The 21944-nt window shown below is 33.8% G+C and overlaps 2 protein-coding genes across 3 annotated transcripts; both read right to left on the reverse strand.

Annotated features, from left to right (window-relative positions):
• Positions 1–2255: 2255 nt before the first annotated feature.
• Positions 2256–5811, reverse strand: LOC110095435. Of its 2 annotated transcripts, none has more exons than XM_028693843.1 (4): positions 5228–5811; positions 4912–5147; positions 2600–4807; positions 2256–2507 (listed from the first exon to the last, which is right to left on the reverse strand). In XM_028693843.1, exons 1-4 carry the CDS (start codon positions 5352–5354, stop codon positions 2433–2435), a joined length of 2646 nt encoding a protein of 881 aa, XP_028549676.1. In that variant the 5' UTR covers positions 5355–5811; the 3' UTR covers positions 2256–2432. The 2 variants fall into 2 exon arrangements, with proteins under 2 accessions (XP_028549676.1, XP_020676636.1); XM_020820977.2 differs by having other exon boundaries at positions 2600–4816.
• A 517-nt stretch (positions 5812–6328) lies between these two features.
• LOC110095477 (riboflavin biosynthesis protein PYRD, chloroplastic) lies at positions 6329–20687 on the reverse strand. Its single transcript, XM_020821028.2, has 3 exons — positions 20178–20687; positions 14476–14774; positions 6329–7033 (listed from the first exon to the last, which is right to left on the reverse strand). The coding sequence occupies exons 1-3, from the start codon at positions 20544–20546 to the stop codon at positions 6439–6441; spliced, it is 1263 nt and encodes a 420-aa protein (XP_020676687.1). The 5' UTR covers positions 20547–20687; the 3' UTR covers positions 6329–6438.
• Positions 20688–21944: the final 1257 nt, after the last annotated feature.

A 21944-nucleotide genomic window follows, 5' to 3' on the forward strand; every position in this document is an offset into this window, starting at 1 on the left:
TGAAATTTATTTTGACATCTAAAAATAGTGTTTTGGTTCATTTCTGAAAATTTAAATTTCTACTCAGTGGGGTTTTCGGTTGCCTACATTAGGATATTTTGACATTTTTTGAACTAAGTCTAATTATGTTTTATTTACTGTGATACATTTGTAATGCATGTAGATATTTTACTATCACTATTAAATTACTATTGTTGTAGTACTGTGAGAATAATGTGTGTATAAAAAGATAAGTAAAAGTTAGTTGAAAATTGATTGACATATACAAGATGGTGGGCCAACTGGTTTTCCTTTAAATATTATGATTTGATGTTATCTTCTATTAATTCACGTGATACAGATTGGAAGTTATAAGGAGTTATTACTGTGTCGACGGACAAAGAGTGACAACTCTATTTACTGAGTCAATGGTTTATTAATATTGATATGATACTGAAAAAACATCGATTAAGCCAAGACTTCTTACTTGTTTAGTTTGACTATTGAAATGTATGTTATTGATGCATTATTTCTATTATTGTATGGATTTATTTTACTGCTGCTGCACCATTAGGTTTACTAACGACACTGGAGTTTTATTATTATCGATACGAACACTGATACTACTTGATGCACTGATATTAATATTAAGTATACGACACAATATACTAAGCATGTGACATATTGAATAATATGTGTACACTCCTTTATAATTTTACTGCATTAATGATATGATTTCGACAGTTTTTATTGATGCTTTGATTTTACCATTTTCTTTATTGATTGATAACACTAATACGGTGACTATTTTATCGATTTAATACTCGTACTGATACTGTATTATTTTACTGGCTTATATAACATACTATTTTACTATTTACATATTCTACTATTACTGCATGTGCATATTGAATAATATGTGTACACTCCTATATAATTTTACTGCATTAATGATATGATTTCGACAGTTTTTATTGATGCTTTGATTTTATCATTTTATACAATTTCTTTATTGATTGATAACACTGATATGCTAACTATTTTATCGATTTGATACTCGTACTGATAATGTATTGTTTTACTGGCTTCTATAACATACTATTTTACTATTTACATATTCTACTACTACTGCATGTGAGCTTTATTATTTCTGCACTGATTCATATCATTTAATTACTACTACTGTGAATTGATTACTGACATACATATTAATTTTTTGTCGTACATTGAGTTATGTTGTAGGATTTTATTATTTGTTGGGCTCTTGAACTCATTATATATATTGATATTTTTTATCCATTGTTTTATTTCTGCCGATATTTATATTAATAAAAAAATTTTAATAGATTAAAAGTTTTTAATATTGATTATTGTTTATTAAAAGTGTTTATTAAAAGATAAAAAAAATAATTATTTCAAATTAAATTCCAGCGCATCACAATGATATGATGGCATACTCTCTGTCTCAAAGGATTCCTCGGGTTCAAAAGTATGAGATTGACCAGGATTCTTTGGGTTCAAAAGTATGAGATTGATCAGGATTCCTTGGGTTCTTTGTCTTATGGCAGAATAGTTATGGTACGATTATATAGATTATGAAATGATTGATATATATAGTTATGTTTGATCCATTGTTTTATTTATATGATTGTTGTTTATTGAAAGTGTTTATTAAAAGACAAAAGAATAATTCTTCCAAATTAAATTCCAGGTTCCACATCTCTTGGCCCTGGTTTATAGTTTATCGGCCTAAGCAAGGGGCGCACGACTCCCTAACAAGCTCCTCGTTGAGCTCAACTCATGGAATTGAGGTCTGAGTCAACAATGCAAGATCAACACAATCAAATTCTACAAAGATCAACTAGTACGTTTCTTCTTCCTTTTTTTTTATAATCTGAAATGACTTAGGGATTCCAAAAAATAAGAACACAACAAAATTGAAATTTCAATTTTAAAAACTGAATTATAATCAGATTCTACTAAGAATAATTTGAACCACTTAATTAATGACAATTATTTAAACAAATAACTAACACACCCATTTATTTTTCTATGCATAACAATATAAGAATTCCATAGATGAATCCAGTTTCAGCTTCTCCGAAAAGTTACTACACATGAAATCAAGACGAAATAAGTATTAGAAATGCATGGCATAAAACTTTAGGGAAATCACTATCACATGTAATGTGAGTGCATTCAAACAAGTTCAGATTCAGCTTCCTCTAAAGATTAACTAAATTCTCAGATAACATACCTTAAAATTAGACGAGATATAGAACTGGAGATAAACTTGTAAGAACTAAAACAGAGCTGTTTCAGCAAACCAAGCTTCAGTAGACAATAAAAAATTGCCTGATTACATGAAGCTAGAAGTTCCAAGTGCAGAGAAAATGGCTATTAATGATATATTATAGTCAGCTTCCTAAAGAAACATCAGAAGTAAAAGATGTTCAGCCAGAAATAGCTTGATTCCTAATCCTACTTGATCTCCTCACAGGCGTCATTACTTCATCATCTTTCTCGCCCTGCATAAACAGTTCAAAACTCAAAGATAAGTCATCTCCTGAGCTTTGAGCTCCCAAAAAAATGTCAAGTACGTAGCACAAATCTAACTTACCTTTCTAGCAGAGGTTTTTTCAAAAGCAGTGAAACTTCCATAAGAAACAGAAGACGATACTCCAGATTCCCTCCTTTGCAAAGTTTCATAATTTGGAGTCACCTCATGACTTGCTATTTTCTTCCTCTGATGCCTAACAGAGAAGCTACTGTTCAGGCAAGAGCTCATTTCTGTAGGACCCGAATCACCCACAACCTCAGCAAGTCCTGTCAGATTATGATAAGGAGATTCATTAGTAAAATCTTTGCAACTCACACTGCCACCGGAAACAGATCTATTTTTCTTATTCAAGTGTTTTTTAGACGAAGTAGCATGAAGATGTTTCTGCTTCATAAGGAGAAAGACTAATGCGATAGCAAGCACCACAGCAGCTAACACTCCCAAGACTGGCAGAATCAAATTAGCGTTAGCAAAAACAGAAGGCTGGACTTCAGACAGGAAATTAACAACTCCAGCATCATCTTTTTGGTTCTTCATTTGAGAAGCAACTACAAGTTCAGTGGATGAGTCAACGTGGTCTTTATTTATGAGGTGAATATTCTCCTGTCGCAACCCCATTAGAGCTTGTTCTTCAAACTGCATAAGATAATCATCTCCATGAACCTCTTTAGATATGGCGATATCAATCTTCTTAGGTTGAACCATAAATGAACTGAAGCCTTCTTCATACTTGGGATGGTAATCCTCTTCTCCTTTTTGAACCATTTCATCTCCTGCGCCAGCTCCATTCAATTCTGGGAGCCCAACTTTGATCTTTCCGTCTATGAAGGAGTGACTATTCTCTTGCTTCAAATCTACTAGGATTTGTTCTTCAAGCACCTGCACAATCTCAAATCCCGCAGGATAACCTTTTCCATCAGCCTCTTCAGAAATGGCAACATCAATCATCTTAGTCTGAGAATTGAGGTCAGTAAGAGAATTGAGGTCTTCATATTTGGCATACTTATAATCTTCCTGCTCCTGCACCATCTTATCTCTTGTTCCATCTCCATTCACATCTGACAACTTAAAATGTAGCTTCTCACCATCATCAATGTCATTACGAACCAAGGCATTTCTAACCATCTTATCAAGTTCAAACTCACTTTCCATAGTATTCACCGGATAATTTCGTCCTTCAACTGTTTCTTTCTTTCTAACAGTCTCCAACTCAGAGCTGTAACCGAAATCCAAACCTACATTTTGAACTATGGATGGTGATATTGACATGTTAAAGAAAAACATCATATCTGATTCATCTCTTGACGTATAACCAGAAGAGCTGAGAACATTAATGAAATCTAATAACCACTGCCTCAACATGCTGACTAATCCTTGGATATTCCGATTGACAAAAGCTACATAATATTTGGGATGCACGTTTTTGATGACACCAAAGGCCTGGGTATGAGGGCCAACAAAAGACTCATATTTCATTAAAGGGGAAAAAATGGGTAAATCAGCCAATGGAAGACAAGAGAGCACAATAGTGGATAACAAAAGAAATGGTATTATCTTTGACTTCCTAAAAGACCTATTGTAAATTCTAGGTTTGTAGGTTTCAGCTCTTGTTTTGGGTTCAGAAGCGTAAGTTTCATAAGGAACCAGAGCTTCTTGTGTGTTCAACTTAGTGGAAACATCCTCATCCTCTGGTCCCATATTCACAGGTGAAGCTTTTGTCTCCTCTGTGTACTCACTGCAAACGTCGGAGCCTTCGGTATCAGAGAAGCTATCTTCCAATCGTCTACCATCCCCCACATAAAACAAATCCTCCGTAAAGCCATGATTTTGTTCAATCATTGGCTTGGGCTTGTAGTGAAGGAATTGGGGCCTAGGTGAAAGGTAGTTAGTCATTGGATCATAAGGAGGAAGTGATGGATCAGCATCTGAAGGACAACAAGAAGGATGATGATTTCCTGTTGATTGGTTATGGCCCGTTGAACCACTAAAATCAATCATTTTTGATCGATTTTGATCTGATATATCCTCAGATTCAAAATCCATTTCGGATTTTGGCAGGATCTCCTCTACCTTCAGTTCTTCAACTAAGACACTAGAAGGATGATGACTGCCTGTCGATTGGTTATGGCCCCTTGAACCACTAAAATCCATCATCCTTGATCCATTTCGAACTGATATATCCTCAGATTCAAAACCCATTCCGGATTTTGGCAGGATCTCCTCCACCTTAACTCCTTCAACTAAGACACTAGGGATTTTCACAGAATCCTGAAGCACCTATACAAAGGGATGCAATTTATATTTCCGTAAGAATGCCCTCCATCCTTCAAAAAATTAAAAAAAAATAAAGTCAAGAATTAAGAATGCCTTACGTCGTTTTTTTCTGAAAGAATCTTCTTACGCGGCGCTGCAGCAGCTATCTTAGAAGATGCTGAGATCGTTGGAGCCATAAAACCCTTAATGCCCTTGTAAGGATTCTCGGCAGGGGACCTCGTCCTTGCCGGCTTGGAGTCATTGAGGTCCCTTTCGTTCTCCTTATGCTCAAAAAAAGCTCGTGGAGATGGAAGGGCACTTGCAGATTTGGAACTCGAGTTCTTTTGAGGAATTGCTAAAAGCACCAAAACCTCAAAATTTCAGGAAAAAAAAACAGAGAAAAGAACAACCGGTGAAGGAAATAAATCCGATTACCCGAGGCGATGCAGTGCTTAGAAGGAAAGGTGCCACTTTTGCGGAGAACGCTGCTTTTTTCTTGGGATTTAGGGCTAGGGTTTGAGGGCATAGAAGGATTAGGAGAAGGAGATCTTGTGTATGCCATGCTTGAATGAATACCAGAGAGTTTGAACAGTGACGTAAACAATTCGCTATAAGAAGATAGAAGAAGATATCTCGCCGTACTTTTCGTGTAACGGCTAGCTCCTTCCTTTTACTATACCTTCTACTTCTTTTCCTCTGTTTTTTTTTTTTTTTTTTTTTTTTTTTTTTTTTTTTTTTTGAAAAAATGACCGTTGGTATTCAGTCAAATGTCAGCCCTCCATTCAATTTCGAAACAGCGACTGCGGAAAGAGGTCCAAAATTCATTTGACAATATATTTAAAATAAAAAATAAATAAATCTGTATATTCTGAAAATTTAATGATATATTATAAAAATAATATTTATATTATTGAATTTTGCTTCTTAATAACATCCCATCAAATTAATAAAACAAAATTATTATCAGTTCAGAAGTCCCAAATTCTCGCCACATTTTTTTCCTTTATTCATTAAATTCAAAGCATACAGCTTTTTTTTTCAGTTAAAAGGAATCATTTTATTTGATTATACAGGAATAACCTTATTATTTTACTTTTATTTAGTTTAAATCTCAATCATTTAAAAATAAAATATAACAAAAATGTTTGAGGATAAATGTTAGGGGTATTTACATAAATACCACTTTATTTCATGCTATTGACATAATTAACATCTAAAATTTTAATATTACATATCTACCACCCATAGAACAATTATCAGTGCATGGTATGAAATATTAAAGTTTATAAGGTGATATGGGTGGTAATAATGAAACATAGTAGTGATATATTTAATATTAAAATTTCATATGAGTGGTAGGAATGTAATATTAAAATTTTAAGTGTTAGATATGTAAATAGCATGAAATAAAATGGTATGTATGTAAATTTCCCTAAATGTTATTATCTTTCTAAGAAGATAATAGTCCTCTCCCTCTCTCTCTCTCTCTCTCTCTCTCTTTCTCTCTCTCTCATATTTCAAGTCTAATCATAGTTCGATTTCAAGCTAAGCATAAATATGATCTTGATTAGCCTCACAACCTTCCAATTAAGGACCTATGCAGAAGTCTTCCAAGAACTTCAGCACATAAATTAATTTTACCATATCTATGAGAGATATCCCTCCACTAATGTACTCTCATTTGCGACATTTGACTGCAGATCCTTCAGTTTCCTTAGTTCCAGACCGAAGGAAGGAACTGAGGCTTCACTGCTCCCGATCCAAACAGGGCAGAGTTCCACCATAACTTTCTGCACCAATCCTTCCTCAAAACCACCTTCAAGGAGCTCTGTCACAGATCCCTTATCTTCTCTGATATCTATCACGAGGCTGCACAACCCACGACGTCCACAATAATCCAGGACCGAATTCAGTGTGATCTGCTCCAGCAATACAGTTTCAACTTTCTCAGATTTTGGCTCTACACGAATTCTTTTATCTGCAAAGACTATAACAGGAGCGGCAGAATTGATGGTAGTGCTGGGAAGAGCCAGAGAAAACTTGTTCTTAGCTATAATTATGTGGAAAGGCTGGTTGGCTCCAGCTTCAAGAGATATAGGTAGAGTGGAGGTTCTGCTTAAGAATTCGCCAGAAACCACAATGCCGTCGTATTCTTGAAGCATTTTTGAGTAGTATCCGCCTGGTTCTTCTGCTCCTTTCCCAGGATGACTTAGCATCCTCCCATTGAGTGAAAGTGAATATCTGCAATCATTATGTAGTATTATAATGTGTTTAGACTTTAGAATTAGAGAAATATAAAGCTTAAGGAGAATAACACTTTTCTTATTTCACAACAACAACAACATCAAGCCTTTGTCCTACTATGTGGGGTCGGCTACATGAATCATTTTTTTCTATTGTGTCCTGTTGAAAGTTAAATTCTCGCTTAAATCTAATAAGGAAAGATCATTTCTGATAACACTTTTCTTATTTCAAACTAGGTAAATCATTGCATATTTATAGGAGCAAAACAAAATCAATTAGTAGTCTTAAAATCAAGAAAATAATTGAAGTAGAAAAAAAATATGAATAATCAAAACAAATGGATCACTGATATGGAAAATTGCCCTGCGATCAAAATATTTGGAGTGCATAATTGCATGATAAGAGACTGGTGTGGGTTCCACTTATTAAAGAATTTCCACTCTTCCTCAAGCTAGGAATATATGTTGATCATTTCTAGCTTGAAAATTAGGTTATCAAATTGTGATTGATTAAGGGCGTAGTTCTATTATGGTGGATTTGACCATTGGCAATGCTAATTGTAGATTGTCACATATCATCATTATTGATTCTTTAATGTGAATGTTTAGATCTTTCAATAATCTTTTAAGCCACATTCCTTCAAAAATTCCATGAGTCATGACCTTGAAATTAGCTACAATGTCACTTCAAGAAACCACTGTGATTTTTTTTACTTTTCTAGATAACCAAATTTCCCATATAATAAACAATAGACATGGGTAGATTTTCGATTAGTTATAGACCCAATCGAATCAGCATAATAAAAAAATTTATACTCCTATCTATTTCCTTTATGAAAAGTAAACCTTTCTTGGTAATCCTTTTTTATACCTTAGTATCATATATACTGTCAGTAGCAGAGCAAGAAAATTTTTTTTGTTTAGGCATGAATTAATGATTTTAAAAATAACTTCCACATTTTTCATTAGGAATTCGGATTGACATCAATGGTTTAAAAAAAAAGAGTTGTTAACATTAAAATATAAATTACATAACAAAAAAAAAAACTTTTAATCAAGCATCTGGTATAATTCAATAACAATAAATACAGTTTAATGATGCAGTAATATATTAAAAAAATAAATAGCAATTCAAATATGAAATTTTTAACTTGAACAAAAAATTAAGATCCTTGTATCTATAGCTTGAACTATTATAATTTATTGTATTCGCTTAATTAAAATTCCTATCAAAAGAAATTTAATTTTAAAATTTAAAAAAATCACAAATTATATAAATAATTGATAGGTTTGATTTTCCTCTTTGCCACTGTTCATCGCTCTTCGACTTGGCCTCCTTCGTGTGACAGGTGGAGTTTGGAACGAGTCGCTAAATAACTAACTTATTCACCTCCTTCCACAACATTCCTTCCTGTCAGATTCGAAATCACATCTCCTCGCCCTTCGTTTGTTCTATCGGAATTAAATATGACGATGAGAGCTTGCTCGTTGCGAAGGTATCCATCTTTCTTTCGTTCACGCGCTTCTTCGGCCAAATCCCATAAATCTTGCTCAAATCCTGTATCCAAAAAGCCCCTAAAATAGAAATTGTAATTATGGGCGTGGGGGCTCCCCTTGTATATCGCATCAAAGTGTTTTGTAGTTGGAGTATTTCATAAATTGACTAACCATACTAACAAGGCTATATATGTCAAGTTGGTAACTTTCTTTACTATCTCATGGTGTCACCATTTGATCATACTTTATTGATAAGAATCATAGGAGTAATTGTGGAATTGCATCCCATCGTTCTAGTCCCTTTTAAAAGATCAAATGTATATTTTTAATTGAAAATTTGATATGCTTTTCTTTGATCTTGCAATTTTCATACCTAAAAATTATTTTAGGGCTCCTAGAATTTTAATTTCAAATTCATTTTCCAAACACTCTTTTAGTCTCTTGATTTCTAGCTCATCGTTATTAATTAAGATAATATCATCCACCTAGACTATGAAGATGGTGATTTAAACAACAGGTATGATTAGATTGCCTATGAGAGTATCCATATTTTTAAATTGTAGTGGCAAATCTACTAAACAAGGCTTTTGGAGATTGATTTAGGCCATGTAAAAATTTCTTAAACTTGCAGACTATACCTTTATTGTCAGTGGACTCAAATTTATGAGGAATATTCATATGCACCTCTTCTTTAAGATCTCTATTTAAAAATGTATTTTTAACATCAAGTTGGTGAAAAAGCCAAGCAAAATCTATGGCTAGAGAGAATAACCCATACATAGTTAAAATTATCAAATGGTGAATAGGTTTCTTTATAATCTATGCCATAAGTTTGAGTAAATCATTTTGCAACCATTCTTGCTTAACATGTTCATCCATGAGTTGTCATGTGTTATTCTTTTCAAGCATTTTCATATCTTCATAAGCAGCATCTCTCCATTCAAGTATTTTTAATACTTCCAAAATGTTATTAGGAATTTTCACACTAGAAAGACTGATAGTAAAACCCCTTAAAACTGAGAAGATAGGTTCAAATGAATGACTTTGCTTTGGAGAAATGCGTGATTTACTGAAGCTTGTTGGATGCTCCTAGCATCTAGTTAGAATTAGTGTTACCTTTTGAATGATGAACGAAGCTTGGTTGAAATAAGTGGTTTTGCTTTGGAGGAATGCTTGATTTGCTAATGCTTGTTGGATGTTCCTAGCATCTAGTATAAATCATGCATCTGCAAAATTGATTGTTGAAAATTTTCAGTCATATCAGGATTTTGAACATATAGGAGGTCAGGGAAAGATGAAAGGGTTTTTCTTCTAAATATCCTTCCTTGAACATCATCAAGATTTTTTTTATTCTGAGAAGAAATTTGGCTATCCTTTCATTCTCAATAATTTGTTGATACTTGTTTGCGTCTACTAGACACTCCTAATCAAGTTCTTCAAATATATCCAATTATTGTCTGCATCTACTGAGAGTTGGTAACAAATAGGTCACCTTGCCGAAGATTGTGGAGTGTATCTTTGATTTCAACTCATCGCTATTCTCATTATCCAAGTACGCAGCATCCTAGTTTTCTATTATTGTAGATAGAACATGAAATTTTGGTCAATCTCATTTTTAATGGTGTTGATGAGCCCATACACCGTAATGTTATTTTCATATCGTCATGTTCTAAATCTTGGATCTTTTGTGGAGGAAAATTAACACCCGTGAGATAGTCAGTTGTCATCTTTCCACTTATGAACATCATAACTAATTTGGATTCATTAGAGATATAACAACAACATCATCATCAAGCTTTTATCCCACTATGTGGGGTCGACTACATGAATCCTTTTTCTACATTGTGTCCTGTTAAAAGTCAAATTCTCATTTAAATCTAAAAAAAATGTCATTTCTAATATTTTCTAACCAAACATTTTTAAGTCTACATCTACCTCTCTTGACATAGGTCAAATCTAATAACTTAACTCTCCTAATCGGGTCATCAGAAGGCCAATATATTATGTGACCAAACCATCTAAGGTGACTCTAATCATATCTGCCATTAGAGCTACTCTAACATTTTTACATATATACTCGTTTCACATTCAATCTCTAAGAGTAAATCCACTCATCAACCTGAGCATCCTCATCTCTGCAACACTTAACTTAATTGTATGCTTCTCTTTTAATGGCCAATATTTTGCACCATAAAGCATAGCAGGTATCACCACTATCTTATAGAATTTTCCCTTACGTTTGAGACATACTTTTCTATCACACTACAAGCCCAATGCATTTCTCCACTTCAACCATCCAACTTGAATCATACAAATAATATCCATATCTATTTCACCATCACTCTAGACAATAGCCCCGAGATATCTAAAATGTGTACTCTTATTAATAGCTTGATTGCCCAAAGTCACAATCCCCCCATTAGATCTATTACTACCAAAATTACACTCTATATCTTCGATTTTAAATCTAATCAAACAAAAATCTTTAGACTCTAAGGACCTCCATAATTCAAGTTTACCTTCAACTCCTTCTATAGTCTTATCAACAAGAAGAATTTCATTAACAAAAAAGCATAAAAGGTACATCATCCTGCAAATGTCTGTACAAACACTTATGACTAAAGCAAAAAGATATGGGCTTAAAGCTGATCATTGATGTAATCCAACTAAAATAGGAATATACTTGGTAAAATCACCTTGCGTTTGAACACAAATAATAGCTCATATATGCATATCCTTAATGACTTGAATCTAAGCATTATATATAACTTATTTCTTTTTTAGAACTCTCTAGACCACTTGTTTCGAAACTTCATCATATGCTTTTTTGAAATCAATAAATATCATGTGCAGATCCTCCTTGGTCTCTCCATCAAACCTCTCAATAAATATATAGCTTCCATAATAAACCTGCCCAGTACGAATCCAAACTAATTTTAAGAAACATTAATCGCTTTGTAACCTATGTTCAATTACTCTCTCCCATAGTTTTAATGTTTGACAGATTAATTAATTCTTCTATAATTCGCACACACTTGTGTATCACCTTTATTTTAAAAAATAGGAACCAACACACTCCTCCACATATATTGAATCTTAGTCTTCAAAATAATATTAAAAAGTTTAATAAGCCAAAAAATTCATTCATCTCCTTAGCTTTTCACACTTCTATTGGATTAACATCAGGCCCAACTATTTTTCCACACTTCGTTTTCTTTAAAGTCTATCTAACTTCGATTTTATTAATACGATGATAAAAACAAAAATCTCTATTTTCATATAAGATGCTCAAGTCACCAAAGTAGATCATATTCTCATAATCTTCATTCAAAAATTTATCAAAATATCTCATCCACCTATGCTAAATATCCTCTTCTAAGAAAAAAATTTAGACTTCAACCCTAATACACTTCAATTGAGATCCTTACAGTTCCTATAACTTTGATTGGCTAACTTATACAATATACATACATTTTGCGTCCTCCTTTGTATGTAATCTATAATATAAATCACTAAAAGTTAAATTTTTGCATAGCATATTATTTTCTTAGACTCCTTATGGTTCCCCTCTATAACTTTCTAATCTAATTAAACCCTTAATTTCTCCCACTAATGGCTGCACCTTTCTAATTTGATTAAAGGAGGATTTAATGATGAAATAACTTCTCCTTTCAAGCCTAGAAAAATCTGAAATTTAAATTTCAGATTTTCTCCCTACTCCTCCCTACCTCTTGGCCGAACCCCTTCCCTTGTTTTTCTTCCCGCCTTGCCTCAATGTTGAATGGCGGATCCGGAGCTTGAGTGGGGGTTAGTTTTCCACGCCGACGGGAGCATCGATATCCTACGCTCTCCTTGCTTCGACGTAGGATTTGAAGACGAAACTACAATCGAAGAGTACTTGGAGCGAGTCGTCCCGATCCTCGCAAGTATTTTCGACCGACAATTTCGTGGTTATACTTGGACTATCATTGGACGCCATCCGCCACCACCTTCTCCGGTGAATACCTTTCCGGCAACAAAGTCTTTCGTCGCCTTCATCGTAGTGGTGCTCTTCATCCTCGTATGGTTCTTCCTTCTCCACTAAAACCCAAGAGTGAACGAGAGAGAGAGAAAGGGTACTCAAGGTGAATTTCTTTATTATTAATTATGGGATTTTTGTTATGAGCATTTAAGTATTTCCTTTATCTTTGAATGATATAATTGGTTTGGTTAACTCAAAGCACATCTTCACCTAAGCAAGTTAACTACTTTGAACGATTTAACCCTTTACTTTTGTTGGAAATTAAAATTTGTTATGACAAGCTTTGAATAATCTTTATTTTAATTTCCGAACGCAATTCCTACATTGATTCACATCACTTACTCTCAAAAATATTTTTTATTAGCATTCATTAAATGTTTCTATCTATTTCTAATATAATATTTTAGTTTATTTCATCCTTCATCTTAAAGTCCAAAGCTAACAAGCGATGTTGGGTATATAAACTTTCACTCGAAATAACTTTACAATCTTTGCAAACTAAATGATTTATTTTTTCTTATAAGAAAGTAATCAATCTGAGTTTTACTATATCAATTTTCTTATAAGTAATGAAATACTCCTCTCTTCTCTAAAATAAATATTAGTAATTACAAAATCATAAGCTAAAGTAAAATTTAATATGGTCATACTTTCTTCATTAATCGCTCTAAACTCATAGCAATCGTGAATGCTTTTAAAATCCTCTACCACTCTACTAATGTGTCTATTTAAATCTCTTCTAATAATAACTCTTTCTTCAAAAATGTCATTTGCATTAATTTTCTACGTCATTCCAAAAATTTAAATTTTGAACATATATCCAAACTTTCTTAAGGAGCATAAGCACTTATAATATTAATAATCTTAACAATAATAGCAATCTTTAGATCAATAATTCTATCTTCAATTCTACTAATTTATGTAAGATTATCTTTCAAACTCTTATCTATAATCCGACCTATATCATTTTTAGTACGACTCATACTTGAATATCATAGTTTAAATTCTACACTATCAATCCCCTTAGTCTTGTCTCCAACCTATTTAGTTTTTTTTAATACATAAAATATTTATCTTTCTATGAATCATAATATTTATTATTCCAATAATTTGTCTATAAGAGAACACATATTTCAAGTTTCTATCCTACTTATAGTTGCATAGACTAGCTTATTTAGCCACATTTGTTTGTAATGTGAAAATCTTACTTATTTAACACTGCACCCGGGCGCTGGTGCAGCAATCCTTGCACACTTTTTATTGTATTTAGGTCATACAAAATATCACTTTTAGAAAGCACCCTAGCATTAACACAATATATTAAAAAATTTATGCCATGATTATTCAATAAATTTTATGCTAGTTGTCCACTACCTAACGTAACTCATCACTTTTTTCATCTAGGACAAGACTCGGCAACACAATTATTTATTAATGTTATAAATATACTAGGAGCATTAAAAAGACCACATTGTATGACTAGGTATTTATAAAGTCTATTTGGGGTTTTAAAAACAAATTTTCATTCATACCCAACTCTAATCCTAGTCTAATGATAACTAATCTTCATATCAATTTAAGAAAAACAATTTGCTCCTAAAATTAAATCCCACATATCGAATCAGGAAACGAAAAATCTATATTTGATAATAAGTTCATTATAACCCAACCATCAGCAAAATTTCTCCATGTTTAATCTTTCTTAATAGCTTACAAACTAGTATTGCACATGGACTAAGTGGCTCTTGGAGAAAGCCATTTTATAATAATTTCTCAACTTGTCTTTTAATAATTTCAAAACTAAGAGTTGAGTAAGCTTCCTTGTAATGATTGTGATCAAAATTCACACATCACCTAAAAAAAGTAACAAAATCCATTTATAACTCTCTATCATCCATAAAACTAAGCAGTTGATACTTTACCTTAAAGTGACAAATGGCTTTCCTGTATGCATTCGATGTATATATGCTTCATTTAGTTTCTGGCACAGCTTCTCTTCCACACCAACTACAACATCAATTCCTGAAGCTTTCAACCTTTCCATTCCTTTTGAAGCAACAATTGGGTTAGGATCCACCATACCAACAATCACCTGCTTCACTTTTGCATTAATTAATGCTTCTGTGCAGGGAGGAGTCCTCCCATAATGGTTGCATGGTTCAAGGCTTACATAAGCTGTTGCATTCTCAGCCAAATTCCCAGCATCTCTTAGAGCAAATACCTAAACACGCCAATTGCATCAGGATTAACAGTAAAATGGCATTTCAAAAGATATCACTTCGAACTAATTTTATAGACAAATGAGACCAGTTAAAACTAAGCAAAGAAGAAAGGACAAATTTATCTGAATTTCACGCATTTATTTATGTTTAAATTTAGATTGATCAAATAGACCGGTCAATCCTATTCATTAAACCGAGAATACCTCCAACAGCTTAAACCCTTGAGCCAGCATTGAAAGAAGGCCACTTTTAATAAATATAGAATATATTTTATGAGAATTGAATGAATAATAGTTATACATACTTTGTCACAGAACCAATGAAACAATATTATCATAGAATCTTCACATAAGCCTTGCATGGTACGTTAGAAGTAAATGATATAGAGGAAATGTGATGAAAAGAAGAGAATAAGAAGTAGTTAGGTTATGGAAAAAAGTGCCACACAAAGATGTGACGTGGCAATTTATAGAGTATGTAGGGTTGTAAAAACAGAGAAGGGAAGGAAAGGGAGGGAATAAGATAACAGCAAAAAGAGGAATATAACAGAAACTGAATACTAACACTAGAACTTTAGTAAACCCCAACCTAAATTAGCCATAATAAAAAAATCCCCAATCAATAGTGGTTTAGAAGTAATGCAAGCATCAAACCTTAATAAAATGGCTTCCTAAAGTCCAAAAACATCCTTTCGGCTTCTTCATTTGATGATTACGAAGTAAAGGTTAAGCCTGAAATAATGGTTAGATTGCCTCCATTGTTACCTTGAGATCAAAGGTGCAAAAAAAAGGCTTCTTTCTACACTAAATCCTTTGAAAACTAAAGTAAAACAAATGAGAAAATAGAAGCTGAGTGCGTCCCTTAAACTATCTTTTTATTTTAATGACAAACCCATCGAAACACCAAAATTAACTTTTATGCAGTTTTGCACGTTTCTATGCTTTGATATACTCTAGAGAAATGAGTCATAATTTTTTAATTTTTTTTTGAGAAAACAATAAGCCCTTTTATGTGACCTAGAGAATTCGATCTTTTAGTACACCAATAGGAAACTTGATAGCCCTACATCCTCCGTCCCCCTCCACATGACAAACAAAAATGTAATAGCAATTAGAATTTCAAAATTTATGAACTTTGATCAGATTCAATCACACAAGCAAACAAATTGCTAAATTTATAGATGAAATAGAACAATGAAAGAATTCATAAAAATTTGAAATTCAAGCCTTACATCAATTTTTTTCCTTACAACTCTACAGCACTACGGTGCTATGTACCCGAGCGCCCCAACACTGTATAGTTTGCTTGAAGAAAGACAAAGATTGTAGAGCTCCAAACTTCAAAGTTGTGGCACTGCAGTGCTCCAGATCCAGGCTTTGTGGCGCTCCAGACCCCAATGTTGCAGGGTTGTCAGGTAGGCTAGAGATAGAGAGTTGAGCGTCGCGGCTCTCCAAACTGGCGCCATGACACTGTGAAATGAGCTGGTAGTTTTCTTTCTTGTTTTTCATGATGATTGTGTCCCTTGGCAATTTGTGCTAAATTTCTCTTGTATGTTCTAGTGTGAAAATAGTGCAAGAGTGAAGAGAAGAGAGGAGAGAGAGGAGCGAGAGAAGAGAAATTTGTACTATTTCTCCCATCTTTTCATGGTGAATTTCTTGGTGTGGCGTGGCTCCGTGATTTTTCCCTGATTTTAGTTGTTCCCACGTTAAATCCTGGTATTATTTCTTTTCCACAGCATTTTCTATTTTTTGTTTGTTTTGTTGCGTGTTTCACTTCCCCAACACAAATCATTTAATAGGAGAAAATTTTCTTCCACAATATCAACCCATGCCATAAAATTTTTTGATGAGGACATCTGACCATGGAGAGTTTACTAGAGATGGGGTCGTCGATCTACAGCCACAATCACACCACTTTATTTTTTAGTTATTAGTTGTATTTGATTTATTGTTGTTTATTTTCCGATTTTACCCTCACTTGAGGGAGTAGGTGCTTGTGACCCAAGGGGGCACTTTTGTTTTTTGTTTTATTATTGTACTTTGGGCTATTTATAGCCTCCTATTCTTGTGATGGTTAATGATGAGATTGAAGAAAATTTTCTTGCACTTTGTTTGTGAATTGTGAGAGTTTTTAAGAGAGCTTGTTTGAAGTCCCTAGGTGAGGGCGACTTACCACCCACCAACCGCAGGAAACGTCCGGGTTCGTGGTTCCTCTCCCCTTCCAAAACCCTACCCATCCTCTTCCATAGCCGCCAGCCAAGAACCCCAAACCCCCTCCCCTAACTGTCGGTTCTAACCCCTCCCCCTGCCCCACCATAGTTGCTGGCTCTAAGGCCTCCATCCCCTCCCTAGCCGCCGTCCAAACCCCACAATCTCTTCCCTAGCTGCCGGCCACCTCCCTTCATGTTGCTTCCAAAATTTCAAACTGAATATTCAATACTTTCTTTATTTGAAATATCTTAATTTAGGAAAGTTTTCAATTCAAACTAAAATATTATTTGAATTTTGAAATTCTTTCCTAAGATAAGAAAACTTTTATTAAGAAGCTTTCCCCAATTATCCCAAATCTGAATTTAATTAAAGTTTTGCTCTAATTTCACTTTCCCTTATTAAAATTCGATGTTTGAGAACAAACTTAAATCCCCAAATCAAATCCCCCTTCTCATGCAAGCCGCCATCCCCCTCTCTCCTCCCCTTTTTTATTCTATCTCTTTTATTACCTCTCCAATTATTCCCCTTGCCAACTAAGAGATATTTTCTCTTTCCCATAGCCGACCACATTAAGCCCTTGCCGTCTAGATCCACTCACAACTACTGTCCAGATTTTTGGACTAGAGAGTTGATGTTTAGAATTTTCCCGGATAGTATTTGTTGTCCAGAACTTCCAAGACCAACAAGATTGTTGTCCAAGCTTGTTGTCCAGTAGCAGATCAAGTGTTGTCCCGAAATTTCTGCATCTTCTCCTTGTTGTCCTACCATCCGGAAGTTCATCGATTGTTGCCCAGGAGTTCCAGAACCTTGTAATTTGTGGCTCCTTCGTGTATGGCTGATCTAGAACGTGACCACGGGTTTGTTTATAACGATCAAGGACAAGTGGACATCCTCAAATCTCCGTTCTTCGACATCAACTTGGAGGTCGACCGTACCATTAAAGACAATGTCGAAAGGATTATCTTCTCCATCGCCGTCGCTATCGACAAAAAACTCTCTCCCGCTCAGTGGCACATCATTTCCAAATCCTGATAATTGTAGATTTCTTCTCTAAATCTTTGTTTTTCTAAGTCGTCCCTTTAATTTGTGGCATCATAAAGGTTGTGCAACCTACCTCCATTTAGCCTACCTCAAGAATGTGAGAGAGTGGATCCAATTAGTGCCAAATATATACCTTAACATAGTGGTTTCCTTTGAAAATCCCACATGCTATACTAAATTTGATCGGAATTGATTATACATGATTCTAAATCTTACATGTAGTTTGACCTAAGCTTCAATCACCTCTTTATTGTTTTAATGTTTATTTAAATAGCTAAAAGTAAACATAATTATTGTTGTTCTAATTAAAAGACGTGTATTTTCAGCATTACATAATTACCTACGCATTTAGTCCTACATCAATTTTAATGCCTAAATTGTAGATGGGACGGTATCAAAAATGGAAAAAATAGGTTTCAACTTTCTATGAAAGAATTTGACACGTGACTTTATGTTTCTATTACCAAACCAATTTTGCAGCTTATTATCAATTAACTAAGTCATTCAAGAAAAAAAAAATTTGCTAATTTCGTATCCAATATTTATCACTTTTAGATCTTGAATTCAAGGAAAACTATTTGTAATGCAAAGATGTATTCAGAATTGTACCTTCTAAATAATAATCACTTAAGTAAGAAATAGGCTCAAACAATTGGTTGTGCATTGACAAAAACCACCACTTCAAATTTCAAACACTTCAAATAATGATAGTAACATCAAGTTTTGGTACTATTGCCTAGAACTCCCAAATCATACCTACCTTAAGAAACTAGTTTCTTCTCTATTCACCGTGAAATTTTCAAAAGAATTCCATTGTGAAATTCGCAATATGGCTAAACACAATTGTAATTCTTATCCCAATCAATCTTACAAACATTCTCAACCATTAGCTTTAGTCCACAGTGATGTGAGACTTGAGAGGACCATCGAGATTCAAAATTTTCCTTGAAACTAGGTGGTTTATTTCCTTCATCGACGGTCATAATCATCTCACATGGGTTTTCTTAATGAAAGAAAAAATTTAAGTGAGACAATTTTTTAAATATTTCAACACAATGAACTAAACTCAATTTCAACCAATAATCCAAGTCTTAAAATCAAGAATCCCAAGAATGCTTTAAATCAAAAATAGGAAATGATTTCCAACATAAAGGGAAATATCAATCAAAACCATTATGTCGACACCTCTCAATAAAATGAAGCTGCTAGAATGAAAAATAAATACTTCTAAGAACTTGCCAGATCACTAATATTCTCTACAAATATTCCGAAGTATCTATGGAGGAAATCCTAACAGTTACATGTCCCATTAATAAAATGTTCCTAACAAAATAGTGAGCATCATAAATTGCCTAGAGCATTCACAACATGGCCAAAGAGAGCTATTATTAAAGACAAATATAATAAAGCCAGTGAAAGCACAAAACATCAGCCTAAGCCCACCAGTTCATGGTTATTTCAACTACATCTATGATTAGTAACATAAGTATACATTAATTAACTGATCACAATATAATCAACAGATTTTGTTTCATAGGCTCTTAATTGCCAAAAATAAGTCTTAATGAAACAGAGTTGCAGATTAACTCGAAAATTGGCAGATTAGCCGGACCACCTAAGGGCGTCTCCAGCAAAACTCCAAACGACCGTAAGGCGTAGCTGGTTTGCTCCATTCAAACGGCAAAAAAAATCGCTAATGGGTGGAGGGTGAACAGTGCAACGCCAATATTGGCATTGCACTGTTCATCTAAGCAATTTTCTGTCTCAACCGGATTTGCAAAAGAAACGCGCGAAAGTGGAGAAAAGGGTACCTTCAAAAGTGCGCAAAATGGAGTTCGATTGGAGGTGCATTTTTAAGTTTCACTTCAGTTTGGAGTGAAAAAATGGGATTTCCGGTTGGAGATGCCCTAAATCTTGATCAACAATAACTCCTGCGCAACCAAACAAAACCTAAAAGAAAAAGAATTCCAGCAAAAAAAAGGCCCAAAAACTTGAATTTGGCTTTCTTGCAAAGACTAAGAATAGCTGCTTCCTCCAATGCAAACCAACATTTCTGTTTTCTATAAAAAATGACTCACTAAGATTTCTCTAAAAGAAATAAAACAAACAATTTGGAATATAGCATGGCAAAAGATGTACTCGAATGATTACCTCCGCGTGAGGCTGCCCGGCCTTTGGATGAAACCCTTCACCAACAATATCACCGTCCTTCACAATAACACAACCCACCATCGGATTAGGACTCGTACAGCCAATCGCTTTCCTGGCAAGCTCCACGCACCTCCTCATGTAAAACCCATCTTCCATTTTCTTGCAAACTGGATTAGCCAGACGACGAACGTTGCTTGAAACTCGAAAGTATTCTACAGGCGATGAAAAAGGGAGAATCTTTCGTTCGATTTTGAAGATGGAAACGCTTTTGGTGTGATGACTTCTGAGAGAAACGCGATGGGAATATAGAAATAACTGCGAAGGCTGTACATTCGAAGAGAAGAATGGAGCACTGAGAATCTGCGTCATTTTACGGAGGTGTTGTTTGATTGCACTATCAGCCACCTCCTCCACGCCTTCCCCCAGTGAGCTTCCAGCCGGTCGCAGCTTCCTCGCCTCGATTTCGCCCGGGCCGGCGGCTTTGTGAAATTTTGTTGGTGAAATATGAGGGCAACAGGTGGGATTTAATTTTAATAAGATTTAATAAACCCTTTAAATTCGGATTTATTAAATTTTGTGAAATTATTTGAAAATATAATCTCATTTTTAAGACATTTACTTAAAAATTAAATTTAATATGTTATGAATTTAATTTATTTAATTACTATTTAGATGTTTAAATGAGTCTAGTCAAAGTCAAGCTCGAGACATAATCGGATGCAGCTCAACTCGTCTAATGTATAAGTGATGTAAACTCGAGCTCGAAATAGGCGCTCCAATTCAGCTTATTTAGAGGCTTAATAGCTCGAAATGAAGTGCATTTTTGAAAAAAAATTTAATAAACTTCTTAAAAAATACATTGGCAAAGTTTCTAAACATCATAAATATCAAAATGTCGGAAAAATGACATTTATATGCCATAAATAATTAGAATCACATTTAGCGAAATAAAATGAATCATAAAATGTATATAAATGCTTTTATATATGTAGGTAGAATTAAAAAAATAAAAAGAGAGCATGTTACATAATTATAAAAAGAATTTCTCATACAAATCAAAAGTTTAAGAAAGCATAGTTTCAGCATTAAAGCGATAGTGATACAAAGTGCCAATATTAAACTAAAATCAAAAGTTTAAGAAAGCTCAATAAGTAATAACATTTAACACTTAAATAATAGATAATACAAACGACCAATATTAACATTTAACACTTAAATAATAGATAATACAAACGATCATCATTAAACGAAAACATAGCATTATTTTTTCATAGGAAATGGTATAGCTTATTAGGAATCTCATATTCTTCGTATCTCCATAATCTTTTTCACATTGTCTAGTCACAAGCATCTTCAATCTACAAATGATAAAAATGAAAAGTCGCATCAACTAAATTAAATGTTAATAGAGAGAATGTGTAAAGAGATCTTCTATCTTTCATAATGCTTCTAACTAAGCGGTAGTTTTATCCCCACCTCTTCATTATCCTTCTCTTTCTACAAGTATTTTACATAAAATGATGCAATTATCATTATAAAATGTGAAGCTTTGAAAATAAAACTATAACAAATCATTACATTTGTACTTCATTTTAAGTTGTAGTGTGGACAAACTCAATTTGAGCTACATATGAGAGCTTGAACCGTTTTAATACCCAATTTGAATTGGTAGGTGGCAACAACCTTTTTCCCTTGTACTAAATGTTGATTGAGATGGCATTGTGCTAATTGAATTTGCTAGAATATCAATAGGAATTATTGATAAAA

The sequence above is a fragment of the Dendrobium catenatum genome, unplaced genomic scaffold (assembly GCF_001605985.2).
Source record: "Dendrobium catenatum unplaced genomic scaffold, ASM160598v2 fragScaff_scaffold_370, whole genome shotgun sequence".
Classification (NCBI taxonomy): Eukaryota; Viridiplantae; Streptophyta; class Magnoliopsida; order Asparagales; family Orchidaceae; genus Dendrobium; species Dendrobium catenatum.